The sequence below is a fragment of the Rutilus rutilus genome (genome assembly GCF_951802725.1).
Source record: "Rutilus rutilus genome assembly, chromosome: 22".
Lineage (NCBI taxonomy): Eukaryota > Metazoa > Chordata > Actinopteri > Cypriniformes > Leuciscidae > Rutilus > Rutilus rutilus.
Genome location: NC_140227.1, coordinates 15,796,852 through 15,810,950, shown reverse-complemented (window position 1 = coordinate 15,810,950; position 14,099 = coordinate 15,796,852). Strand labels below are relative to the sequence as shown.

Below are 14,099 nucleotides of genomic sequence, written 5' to 3'. Positions count from 1 at the left end.
ACTTGACTTGACTTGACTTGACATTTCGTATTTCAGAAGGAGGGGCTTCATGGAAACAGGAAATAAACGACGCGCTCGAGCCAGACTGGGGAGAGAGGTGCTGTAATAATGTAAAATATGTGAAAAATAATGTGTTTTTTGAACAATCAAGCAAGAACGCATATATTCTACTAGTACACCCCAAAAACAAAATCAAGACTTCGTAAAAGGGCATAATAGGACCCCTTTAAATAATATAAAAAAATGCCATATTACATTATATTAGCCTATTAAAAATGATATACTCACTGGCCACTATAATAGGTACACCTTTTCTAATATCTAATCAGCCAATCACATTGCATCAACTCAGTGTATTTAGGCATGTTGACATGGTCACGATCTGCTGAAGTTCAAACTGTGCATCAGAATGGAGAATAAAGGTGATTTAAGTGAATTTGAATGTGGCTTGTTTGTTGGTCTGAGTATTTCAGAAACTGCTGATCTACGGATTTCCATGCACAACCATCTCTAGGGTTTACAGAGAATGGTCCGAAAAAGAGCAAATGTCCAGTGAGTGGCAGTTCTGTGAGTGAAAATGCCTGAGGTCAGAGGAGAATGGTCAGACTGGTTCGAGCTGATAGAAAAGCAAAAGTAACTCAAATAAGCACTCGTTACAACCAAGGTATGCAGAAGAGCATCTCTGAACGCACAACACCTCAAACCTTGAAGCAGACGGGCTCCAGCAGCAGAAGATCACTCCTGTCAGCTAAGGACATGACACTGAGGCTACAGGTCACACGTGCTCACCAAAATTGGACGATAGAAGATTGAAAAAATGTTGCCTGGTCTGACGAGTCTTGATTTCTGCTGCAACATTCAAATGGTAGGGTCAGAATTTGGCGTAAACAACATGAAAGCATGGATCCATCCTGCATTGTATCAACGGTTCAGGCTGGTGGTGGTGTAATGGTGTGAGGGATATTTTCTTGACACACTTTGAGCCCTTTAGTACCAATTGAGCACCACACGCCACAGCCTACCACAGCCTGCTGACCATGTTCATCCCTTTATGACCACCGTGTATCTTCTGATGGCTACTTCCAGCAGGATAACACACCATGTCACAAAGCTCAAATCATCTCAAACTGGTTTCTGGAACATGACAATGAGTTCACAATACTCAAATGGCCTCCATGGTCAGCAGATCTCAATCCAGTAGAGCACCTTTAGGACGTGGTGGAAGAGGAGATTCGCATTGTGGATGTGCAGCCGACAAATCTGCAGCAATAAGTCAATATGGACAAATCTCTAAGAAATGTTTCAGCACCTTGTCGAATGCCATGAAGAATTAAGGCAGTTCTGAAGGCAAAAGGAGGTCCAACCAGGTATTATACATTAAAATATGATTAATTGATACAGTGAATATAATGTTTAGATGATGATAGAATTAATATATTATGTTTTGGTCATTATTAATATTCAGTCTAGAATGATGACCATACGCAATTGCCCTTTTCCCTGTAATCATAAAGTCTCTATATTAAGGTCACCTCAGGCCTTTTCAATTGCAGAATGTCTTCTAAGAAAAAGTTGCTATATAAAAGTTGAATACAATCATTCATTTGACTGATGTTTTCAAAGCTTTGAGAGGGCAGGTTTGGAAATTAATTGGAAAACACAAACACATTTATTGTACACTTTTTTTTTTCTTAAATGATTCAGTAATCAAAACATTTTGAATTCTTGTTTCACCCCTGAGACAGAATATCAATCATATTTCATCCACATTACGATGTCACAGTGAAGGAACAATAGAAAACATCAATCAAAAGAAGCTTCCACACAAAAGTGATTACTACATGCTCGTCTTTCCAGGCTTACAGAATGTGCAACCACTCATAATTCAGCATCCCTCATAAACACATGGAAGATTACATGTTTATGAGACATGGATCATTTTCAAAGATTACAGTTACCAGCTGACAACGGTGCGATTATCCTTCATTGCGAATGCTTACAACCTTGAAAAGCTTTTGTGATTGGGTTTGGCTATAAATTTCGTAGGACGCCTCACATCCTCATGAATAAGCACCAGACAATCCTTACAGTAACGGCTCGAAGGAAAAAACATGGATGAAAATGAAAGCATAAAAAAAGTCTTTCATTTCACGTGAGCTGCAGGCATTCAGGCTGTCCTTGCATTCTGATTGTCTCCATCATAATGGATTTTTGTTTTTACGTCATTGCTTTCTAAACAAAAGAAATAACAGCTTTGCATGTACCTCGATTCAGTGAAGTGGGCTCTCCTCTGGTATCAGAGGTCTCTCTTCCATTACATTTTCAACAGCCCGACTGCCAAAGTCAAAGCTGCTCAGGTGAGCTTATGATGGAGCTCCAGCTGGGAGCATTTGTTTTGTGTGTGTGGAAGAGAAGCAATGGAAGCGTGTCTGATGTATTCCTGCTGTCTTTCTTCCACTGCATATAGGGTGACATTGGGGAAAGTGAAGCCAAGGGCAGTATGATGAAGCCCTCTGCCTTTGCTATTACACATGGGACCGCTGGGTCTCGTACTCATTTTCTCCCTTCTCTCTCTCTCTGTCTTTTTTATATGTTCTTCCTGTGTGCTGCTGCCATAATAGACACTTAGAAACCTGTTCATGTGGTATATTTTATATGTAATATGTTTGTCATTTGCTATCATCCCAGAGAATAACATAGTGTCGGCCCAGATCCGGCCCGCATCTGGGACATGTGGATTCCAAACGTACCAGATGTGGGCCGGATCTGGGCCGACGCAATGTTGCTGTCTGGGTGTCTTTAAGAACTGATCATTTTCAAGGAAAGGATTTGGACGCTGTCTGGTGCTCTATTGGCGCTTTTCCACTGCATGGTACGGTACGGCACGCTTTGGCGCTTTTCCACTGCAAGGTACGGTACGGTACGGCTCGCTTATGTTAAAAAAAAATATTAGGCGGCGTTTACAAGGCAGAGAACTGAAACCGTTCAGCTGCAAACAATTTCATCTGGAGAGCCATATGCACATTTTGTTTTTCCATTCTCTAAAACACACTTATGCAGATTTGAGAAATGATCGTAAGATCAACCCAGACAGCAACAAAGTGTCGGCCCATCCGGCCCACATCTAGTACACGTGGATTCCACACAGCCCAGATGTGGGTCGGATCTGGGCCGACACTATGTTGCTGTCTGGGAAGTGAAGGACGGTTTCTAGGCAACATTTTATAAATGAGGCTCCGTGTCTTTAAGACTCTATCTTATGTCCTTTTACAAAGTCTTGATTTTGTTTTGGGGGTCTACTAGAATAGGTTTTCATCCTTGAATGTTCAAAAAACACCTTATTGTTGCAGCACCTCTCTTCCCAGTCTGTCAGTAATGCTCTTTTTAGTTCCAAAAATCACAATATGCTCTGATTGGTCTGGACTGGACTGTTGTGACTGGTCAAATGCTTTGAGCATGCTTAAGAAAAGTCTCGTCCCTTACCAAAACCACAAGTTTCAACATATTACTAAGGCCCTGTCCCAAATGGCAGCCTCGCGGTCTTCCTATGAGTCTGCACTTTTGTGATGTAACACCGCTTTGACTGTAGGGTAGAAGTCGGCTGCGGAGCTCGCTTCAGTTTCTGAAACCACATTCTTCTGGCCCACATACCGTATGGAATGACGGCGATGACTCATCCTTAGTGTGGCTAGCAATAGCATACATATCCGGACCTCATCTGGGCCAACTATGGAACATATGGCTCAGTTCTGGCAGCGGCAAAGTTCACATGGGCCACACACAGCAAGACACAACTCGCACTTAAACTGGCTTGATGTGTGTGGGCCAGATACGGCCCATATGACCTTTGCCATTGCCAGAACTGAGCCATATGTGCCATAGTTGGCCCAGATGAGGCCCGGATATGAATGCTATCTGGACTTGCTTTGTAAATTTGCAGACCTTTATCATGGTCAATCAGCAACATTACAAACTTAAAGAAAGTTGAAAATGTAAAAAAGCATAATAGTTCCTCTTTAAACCGAATGCTAAACAACAAGTACTGCCAGAATCTTTAAGATTTGCCCAAATTTGAGAGCAAAAATCTTTTAGATGGCAAGTTAATTTTCAATTTTGAAAATCAATTTTGGAGCAAATTAATATTCAGTTCTCATCCCAGTTTGATTATAAATAGGTTTCCATTGAATAATTGAATAGAGCAAACCCTCACATAAAAAAAAAAAAAAAAAAACAGGAAGCATGAGGGAGGACAAGCACGGCCATCTGAAACTCTTTAAAGTAGATGGTCAAGGATTTTGAACATTCATTAGTGAAGCCAAGATAGATAAAAGCAGAAACTCAAGTCAGGATAGATATAATGGTACACGCTCAAGATGATTTATGAGACATAACCACTTCATAGAGAGAGGAGCCGTGATAGGTGCAAAGAACTGAAAAGAACATTGAATGAAATCTGTGGTTGGGTTTGTATTTTCTTCCTTTTGTGATTTTATATTAAACAAACACAGATCACTACAAATATAGATAGTAAAAATGTCCTCTCTGTCTATACATTCATCTTCTTTCTAAATATGAACAAAACATTTAATATAATATTGCACCTATGTTTGCCAAAACAACACAACGATGACTTTGGTAACCAAAAAAATTAGGCTGTTTATCAGCCAGGACATGCAAGCGGGGCCATAATTAAGAACCTGTTTGTAACATCATATACAGTATTTCATATATTATCATAATGCAAACTGTGCTTTCTAAAACAGTTCAAGAAGTTCGAGATGAGAAATAAATGAATTTCAGTTTCTTGCTTTCCTCAAAGAAATCTGTAAAATAACAGAAAATTGTAGGCAGCTCATTACCCAATTTTGTCCTGTGATTAAAGAAAAAGGAAAAAATGTTAATTGATATGCCCAGTTTAAAAAAAAATTGATTAAAAAAATTACTTTATGGAAGTCGTCAACCTCCTATACCAATTAGTCACTCATAAAATCATAACACCATTTACTTTTTTATTGTTTTATTTTTCAAATTATGTGCAAGGTGAATTTCACAGTAGAGATCAATGAATGTTTACTAAACTCACACCATACATACAAGCAAACCAAAGACATAAAAAATCAAATGCAAAGCAGATGCAAAAGGAAAATAAAACACTGTTTTAACTTCTGTGGATAAATTAACCGCAAGCTGAGAAAAAAAACAAAGAAGTGGCTGTAGAGCATTCACACCTGCAGCAGCCAACTACACAAAAGAATAATTTATAATTCTTTCAAAGCTTTTATTTAACATCTGACAGACTGGTGTTTTGGAAAGTAGCACTGCCATAACTTATTTTCTGTAATGCTTTGTGTTCTTTAAGACTGGCGCAATCACAAACAAACAAAAGAACACACTCTGAAAAAAAAAAAAAAAATGCTTGTGTTAATGTCCTGTGTTTTGTGATTCACAATTTAACAGAGCAAAATCATAAACTCTAACAAACCTAAGAGAGTAAATATTAAAATATTTAAAAAAAAAAAGCAAACCACACCCATCAGAAAAGAGGAAAAACAGACAAACCAAAAAAAAAATCTACTTTTCAAGTTAGAAATAAAGGACAAAAAAATCCTGTTTACAAAAACTGTGCAAGTACAGCAAACATATGGTACAGTATATTACACATACAACAAACCATTTAAATACAGTACTGTGTATCAACAATAATCCTGAGAAGTGTCCATTTCTGGTTCCCGTGCTACTGAGCGTATGTGAAACGTGCGGCCAACTGCACCAAAGCCAATGTCATTTCTCATCCCTCTCCCTTCACCAAAACCCCAGATGAGGCTCGGCCTCGCAGGCCCCAAAGAGCCCGGCACGAGAGCGCATCAGCTGTCCTATTTAAAGACGCCGCTTACCAACGTCCTCGGTCTCCGTGTCTGAAAACAGAGAGCTCTATATTCTGAGACGCTTTCAAGGGAGGAAATAATGTAGTGCAAAATCAGGAACCTGCATGACGAAATAAACATGAGGCCGGAAAAAAACAAACAGATGTCCAGAGACAATAACTTAGAAGACTGACAACTTTTGGAAGCGTCAAGCAACGACAAATGGCTGTAAAATCACTGTATATTCTGTACAAGATTGTCAAAAAAGCAGCACCAAAAACGATTATTTTCTTCTCCATAGTTTGTGACTGGAAGATAAGGGGATGGAAAGAAATAAAAGAAAGTGTTCATTTACAGGGCATGTGTGAGTACATGAATGCTATATATATATATATATAGGAGGACTGGATTCATTTGCAAAACAGACCTTTTCTAAAGTCAAAAGCAAAGTGTACTGTAAGACTTCATATAGGCTTTGCTCACACCATTAAATGATGCCTGGGCTTTTCATATGAACAGGCACTGTAACATCCCTGGATAGCAACACATCTCACTGAACGTTAACCAACAAAGGCCATTTTTCCTGGAATTATTCATTGCTTAAGTTTCTAATGCACTTTATCTGAGAAACAATGACAGAACACCTGTTATTGCTGCCATGGGGTGCAGGCTAGGACTCCTTGAACACGTTTTGGCATTTTGGAGGCATTTATATTCAAACTGCACCTGTAGGTTTCAGATACAAGGACTCGATAAATGACAGTGGAATGTAAGCATCCACATTTTGGCCATCTCTTCTCCAACCCGCTCGATGTTCTCTCCTGATCTGAGCTGTTCTTGTTGTTTGATTGGCTGTCAACAAATTGCCCACTTTTGATTTCAGCAACACAATGCTGGTATCCTTTTTTTTTTTTTTTTTTCTCCAATATGGAGACTGAGAATAATCTTGTAACCTCACTAAAGATCTGGCTGGTGATGTGAAATTGCAAAGATATAGATTTCGACGTGGGAGCTGGGCTCAACGGTAGAGTCCAAATGAAAATTAAAAACTGTTGTGATGTTGCAGAACATGGGTTGACTTAAAGAAAAATTAAGATAAAAAATAAAAATACAACCACATCTTGGCAAACAAAATAACATCCATTATTAATCAAACTTCTCTTAAGTTCTTAAGCAAACCACAGAAAGTCTCTTTGTAGGTGGCATGGGTCAACTTATACATCTGAAAAACTGAAAGAAAAGACAATAAAAAAAAAAAAAAAAAAAAACAGTATTCACACTAACAGTGAGCAAAATCGCTCATCATACCCGTATGAATATTTATAGCTATAAATATTTATTTTTTTCACCTATTATTCTATTTTTTTACTCAGCTGTTGACATACTGCTTGTCCTCAAGGACATCAACTGCTCATGTACGCCAACAATGCATGCCAACAACCCAAGCCAGACAGCAACAAAAACTTTGAAGAAACAATGGAACAGATGACTGAACATCTGTGAAAAAAAAAGATAATTGCACTTATGATTCACTCTTCTAACTGTAAAACAAGCAATTGTGAGGGTGCTTTGTGCACAATAGTCAAACGTAAAACACTGTTGTTGATTTTTTTTTTCTTTTTTTTTTCGAAAAGCACCCTCAAGTTTATTGATTGAAACCTTTAACGCTTTAAGACTTCCCCTGCAGTTCTGGTGTTGGGGACACAGACAGCACCATGTATTGAGCAGTACCACCATCCCCCTCCTCCGAAAATATTGATCAGCTGTCTCAAACAGCCCGTTGTGTCATGATCTCCCCCCTTCTCGCCACTCACAGCACTTTTTGAAGACACTGAGGGTATAGTTTGGCTACCACACACTCAAAATGTCGGCCGAGGTCCCAGAGGCGGTCCGGCGTCTCGTAAACCTTTGTCCAATGGTCGGCTTCATCGTCGTACTGGTAGAGAGAGTTCTTGCGGCTGGTGCGGAACACGTGTTCTTCTACCATGACTTGCGTGGCTCGAACGAACAGATTCAATCGGCCCTGAAGCAGAAGCACTTTGATGTAGGGGCTGGTCGCCTGCTCGAAGGGGAGGTCTCTTTTACGGCACCAGGTGTTCTGCTCGATGTCGTACACCTCAACGGTGAAGGTGCGCTGGTGGTTCCTGCAGATGCCTGCTATGTAGTAGATGCAGTTTTTATGCAGGGCGGCCAAGCCTTGAGCACGGGGAACGTTCATGGACGGTAAATGCCCCCAGTAGTCTTTGCGAGGGTCAAAACAGAAGAAGTACTCTCCTGAGAAAGAGTCGTAATAAAAGAATGATCAATATCCAAACTGGTTGCCAATACTGCTAAATATGTAAATAACATCACAAATTAGTATTTTATATTGTATAGTAGAGTTCGGTAGCAAGTCGGAACTGACATTTTTGAATTGTGGCGCTTTGGGCGGAATCGTAAACACCTCTGATTGGCCATTGTGTTCACGTGCTCATCGGATATGTCTGTGATTGGCTACAATGATCAACGCACTGGAGCGTTTCAGAGCACACGGAAGTGTTTGAAAGTGTTTTAAAAAACGGGAGCGTTTGAAAGCACAAGCTTTCTGCTCCCGTCTCCATGTTTTTGAAGCGCTGATCACTGTAGCCAATCAGACATGTCCGATGAGCGCGTGAGTACAATGGGCAATCAAAGGTGTTGACGAGTCCGCTCAACAGCACTTTTTTTTAAATTTCAGAACCGACTTGGTACCGAAGTCGCCACTTTTTGACAAATCTATTGTACAGTGTTAAAAAGAAACTACTTAACTGAAAAAAGTACACGACAGTATGTGACATTTGTCACAAGGACACTAAAATAGTGCTACCAATATTTTTTAAAACAAGAAAAGTGTAAATTTGTATTTATGCATGTTTTAGTGTGTAATATAGACTATAAACATTACTTTAACCACACATGATTCAATCAAATTGTAAAGCATCACAATATCAAAACTGGATTGCGACTGAAGCATGACGGGCTAATCAACTAAAAACACGGCTCTTTCCAGCAAAATATCAGTCGCCCTTTATATTTTTCTTTCTAAATAAGTATTTCTTTATTTTGACCAATAACTTCCAATGGCACTTTTTTCAGGGGCTGAAACGTCGGTGCATCCCTAAAGATTAAGAGCTACTCTAGCTCTTTTATGCTCTCAGTTATTGCTGATTTTGCTGAGAGAGGTTAACCCATCTGACCTTATCATCTAAGCAGAGCTAGAAGACATGACAGGCCAATGAATTACAAGGATATATGTGTTTGCACACTTTGATGACCCTGATTTCAGGCGACTCTGCAATAACCCCACTCACCTTGCAGCACATAGATGCGATCCTTATACTCCACTGTGCTGTGGAACTCCATGGCCACCGGCATGGGACTGACCGCCGTCCAGCAGTTGTCTCTGGTATCATAGCACTCCACGGATTTCAAAGCATTTCGTCCGTCCCCTTCGTACACTCGACCACCCAGAGCGTAGAGTTTCCCGCAACAGTGCACCAGCCTGCAGCCGATGCGTGCCCGGAGCATGGGCGACCGTGGGAGCCACCTGTTGCCAGCATGTTCGTACTGCCAGAAGTCACTCTCTGCGCGGTGGTCGATGCACACCTCGCTGTTGCTCGGCCGATAGCCTCCAGCAATGAAGATGTCGTTCTCTGATGAGACCAAAATGCCGACCTCTCTGAGGTCATTGGGCGGCTTGCACAGCTTGTACACCTTCCCGGCAGCAATGTCCAGGCAAGGCACGGTCTGCTTCTTCCCTGAGTGCTTGTGAGCTGCATCGAAGCAGATGACCATCTCGGATGCAGTCATACCCAGCCGCTGTGGACAGCCGTTGGTGCCGTTGAGCCAACCCTTATCCGAGGAATCCCTGGACAAGGCCAGGGCGAAGGCTGGGGGTATACGACTCAGAAAGGCCTCGTCCAGCAGGGGCAAGCGGATGCATTTGGCAAAAACCTCGGGTAAATCTACCTCCCGCCGTGGACCGTCGTACTCCAACCAGTGCACAATGCTTTCGTACACGTGCTCCTCTTTTTCCACGTTCAAATCGTCACTGTTGAGAATGCTGACCAGCTGTTCTTTGGTCAGATGAAGGAACTCCTGCTCTCCCATCACACACAGAAACTTCTTGCGGATGTAATCCTGTGAACGCTCACGCAACTCTTGGTGGCCATAGGCATCTGCGAACATGAAGACCCCAATGCAGTTCTGAGGGTCTAAACGGCTGATCATAAACTGGGCACATTGGTCTTGGAGGGCTGGGATCTGGAAGATGCTGGCGGCGGTAAACAGGGCCTGCACGTTAGACTCGGTGAGAGTGACCCGTGAGGTGTAAGCATAGTCCAGAACCAAATGCATGGACTCTGACTCCACGCCAACAATCCGCACCTCCCTCTGACTGCTCTCTGTAAGGCCACTTGTGAACATGGATCTGAAGATAAAGCAAAACCCCATTACAATGTGAACACAACAAAGCAGGAGTTATGCATCATTGTAAACAGTTGATAAAGAAAATGCAGGTGTAACAGTATATTGGATCCGTGAATTCTGTATTAAAGTGACAGCAGCCTAATACTCCTGCAAGTTATTTTACATTTGATTACAGTTTACTATATTAAAGAACAAGACCTACCTGAAAATATCAAAACTCAGTTTATTTCATTTGTATCTTTGTTCGGTTGTATTAATTTGTGCTATTGTTGCTAATTTGTTCTCATTTAAGTGTTTACTTGTCTTTAATAATGCTTGACATGTATATTAGTTAGGCTAGTTGTTTTTGCAGTGTTATTTTTGTTAAAACCATAGGCAAAAGTTCCTTGTGCAAGTGTCCTTTAGCCTGATGATTTATGTTCATGGTATTCAGCTGCAACAAAATGTCAAAAAGACTTAGAATAAATGTGAATGATATCCAATTTTAATTTTTTTAAAGATAAGAATCGGAATCAATATGCAAAATTGGAATCGCTAAAATTCAAATGATACCTAACCCTACTACTAAGAGACATTAAAGTGCCCTTATTATGTTATTATGTGCCCTTATATGTTCCTAATTTTGTTTGTCTCCTACTGTTGTAGGTTTACTTGCAAAGGTCAAAAAACACTTTAATTTTCTCATAATATACATTGCACATCACAACATTTTTCAATGATTCTCAAACGACTCGTCAGATGAATCAGTCTCTCTAAATCCCTCCTTTCTGAGAGCCTACTGCAAAGACAGTAACAATGGCGTCGATTTTACCATATCAATCTGAGTGCGAGTCCGATGATGAAACACTGGAAGAACTAGTTATTCAACCCGGACTTCCATCGTAAGGACGGCTTGGGCAGGACGTTTCTCAGAGATACGCTACTTATTTTGAGGTACATTGTGAGATGTTGCAACTATAATTCCTCACCATCAGCATAACAAGTGTATATCCATCAACAAACCGATGTGTACATTTATAATTTATTGTGGTGCACATAAGAGAACTGTATCAATAACAGTGCATACATTAGCCGAGCACTAAAGTTTATGACTGATTAAAGTTTGCAAAACAAATCTTGCTCCATCCTTTATCTTTACTCAAAGTAGTAAGAACAATTGACAATCTGCATTAATAAACCCAAGCAGAAAGGCCTGAAAACGGATGCTGAGGTTGCGTTTTTTTCTGCTCCATGCGCAAGTAACATTGGTTTTGTGGTTTCACAGAACCAAGATATGCAGTTATTGAAATGTTATCTATAGTAACAGGACAGTTTTGAGTGTCATTGCTTGTCTGGAGCTGCTGGCAACTAACAACAAACTCTTGCTTGCACAGTATATATTCTTGTGTACTGTATGTTAATTTTTTGTTCTTCCTTCTCATTCATTTATCATCTTCGCTTTATTTTTCGCATGCATTGCGGGTTTGTGCAATGAAGGGTGGGCTGTTTGTTTGGGTTGATTTTAACATATCAAAAGTGTTTGTTCGAGAAGCAGTTCCACTTAGATGTACATCACATTGGGGGAGAAAAGACGATCGCAACTTACGTTTCATGCCGACTGATAAGTATTGCTATCAGCCAAAATGAATAGGAAAATACTGTCTAATCAATCAGTTTAAAACTTTCATATCCGTGAATAATAAATAACTGAATGATTAAATCTTTATACATCATATCTGCAATGGATGAAGGGTCTGTAGTTCAATCTAGGCTATATTTTGCAATTTCTCAACAAATGTTACAAAAACAGTTGATGCTTAAAGTTTAGAGGTGGGGTCTGTGCAGGTGCTACCTGAAGTAAGGGCTGATGGCAGCGAGGACATTTCTGTGACAAGAAAATGTCTTCCCATGGTCCACTTCCACGACAATGTCAGTCAACTGAGCTTCGTCGTACAAGGCTTTAAGCTGCTGGAGGATATTACAGGCATGTAGGGCATCTACCCCGTTGTAACTTGTGCTTGCTGGAGTCCCATTCTGTACTTGTAACAGCTTTCCTATGTCTACAAGACAAAAGCGTTTGACAGTTGACATGATGACATTTTATAGCGGCATTAAACAACATGAATGACAAGTAGGATTCTTTTACAGTGACAGTTTTACATTCTAATTTCTTACAGTATGTCTAAATGTGTTTATATACAGTTTACACACACAGAAATATTATATATAAATATAATACATATGCACACATATTATGTAAACACACTTTTTGTGTTAGATACGATTAATCAATTTTACAGCCCTAATTCGAACCTCTAAACTGATGTAATATGGGAAATTAGCGTTTTTACGCTTAACTAGCCCTTGATTTTCGTTAGAACTAAAGGCGGAGTCAAAAACATTGGGTTTCAATGAAAATCCTGCTGAACAACAACTTGACGAAACAAAGACTTTAGTAAAGAGCTCATTCAACAGATGTTCTCAACCCACATCCTCAGTGCAAAAAGTCAACGACATCCAAGCTTACTTGCTAATGTTGTTTCAGAGCTATTCATAGTGACAAAAATAACAGACAAAACAAGTCTCCCATAAACCAACTAACCAACCACAGCCCTTATATGTGTGTGCAACTAGATCCGGAAAAAAATAAGCCATATGGTCTAAACAACTAGTATTGCTTTTGACATGCTCAGACATTTAATACTCTCCTGCTAATCTGATCAAATACATTTGTTTGGTTACTACGAGTAAGCGAGTTTCGATGCTTAACTTATTAGCTGTGCTAATCCAGGTGCTGTTTTACCGGTTAGCACAACATCAGGCTAGTCCGGTCTTGAGCCATTCAAGTCCAGGCTAGAGCCGTTTCATAGCACGAAACATACCGTGACAACGCATTGTTGTCATGAAAGTGCACAGTTAAACGAAGGTTAACGTAGTTGAATGAATGGTATCGTAAACCAGCGAGCATTAAGCGAGTGTTTACAGTCTCTCGCTGAGCTAGTCTCGCTAGCTGCTACCTATCCGTACTTTTCTGCCTATATCCAAACAACCACCGGAGTTCGCCGTATATTTGATCAAACCGTCAAACTCTATCACATTCCATCAAAACAAAATAATATCACAGATAAATTACGCGTATACAAGTTAGAAAACTTTTGGACATAAGTTTGGATTTTGAAGAGAAGATCTAACCTCCACTGGCAGCCATTCTCCCCAATCTGTCTCACAGCGACTGGGAAGACGTCACTAATGGCACGGAGCCCCGGAAACAGGCAGCAGCCAATCAGCGTTGCCCGAGCGTCCATGACAGCCAATAGGCTTTTTCGAGGCCGTCTGTTAAAGCAATATCAGGGGAGTTTATTCCATTAGGACCGTCTGTGTGCTTGTTTTTATACTATGGGTAACTGATATTTATATGCCCCTCATGTTTATGGTGGTTACGGCCCTGAATAATAACTGGTGATACATCTATTTTATCTTATCTTTCTTCCTCACTTTTCTTCGTCACATTTGTCTTCTGTTCCCGTTGAAATTGAATTGACATGTATGCCATTACAAGCACTACAACTTCCACAATTTAAGGCTTAAATGTAGCCTGGTAAACAAAACCAACCCAGCAGCTCCCCCTCTTTCTTTTCTTTTCTTTTCTTTTCTTTTCTTTTCTTTTCTTTTCTTTTCTTTTCTTTTCTTTCACTTAAGATTTATTTGTAAAGTACTATTAACAATAGTAACTGTTGCAAAGCAGCTTTACATAATTGGAAGCCCAGACCCCCAGTGAGCAAGAACAATGCCACAGTGGGCAGAAAAAAC

At 40.2% G+C, this 14,099-nt stretch overlaps 1 protein-coding gene across 1 annotated transcript; it reads right to left on the bottom strand.

Annotated features, from left to right (window-relative positions):
• Positions 1 to 5,000: 5,000 nt before the first annotated feature.
• On the bottom strand, positions 5,001 to 13,620 carry kbtbd8 (kelch repeat and BTB (POZ) domain containing 8). The gene is made up of 4 exons (XM_084394666.1): positions 13,482 to 13,620; positions 12,142 to 12,349; positions 9,194 to 10,311; positions 5,001 to 8,138 (listed from the first exon to the last, which is right to left on the bottom strand). The coding sequence occupies exons 1-4, from the start codon at positions 13,495 to 13,497 to the stop codon at positions 7,675 to 7,677; spliced, it is 1,806 nt and encodes a 601-aa protein (XP_084250792.1). The 5' UTR covers positions 13,498 to 13,620; the 3' UTR covers positions 5,001 to 7,674.
• Between the last annotated feature and the right edge of the window lie 479 nt (positions 13,621 to 14,099).

Coding starts and splice junctions, on each gene's coding strand:
- kbtbd8 (XM_084394666.1), bottom strand. Junction 10,312..12,141: donor GCCATCAGCCCTTACTTCAG/GTAGCACCTGCA, acceptor CTTTATCTTCAG/ATCCATGTTCACAAGTGGCC. Junction 8,139..9,193: donor TCGCATCTATGTGCTGCAAG/GTGAGTGGGGTT, acceptor ACTCTTTCTCAG/GAGAGTACTTCTTCTGTTTT.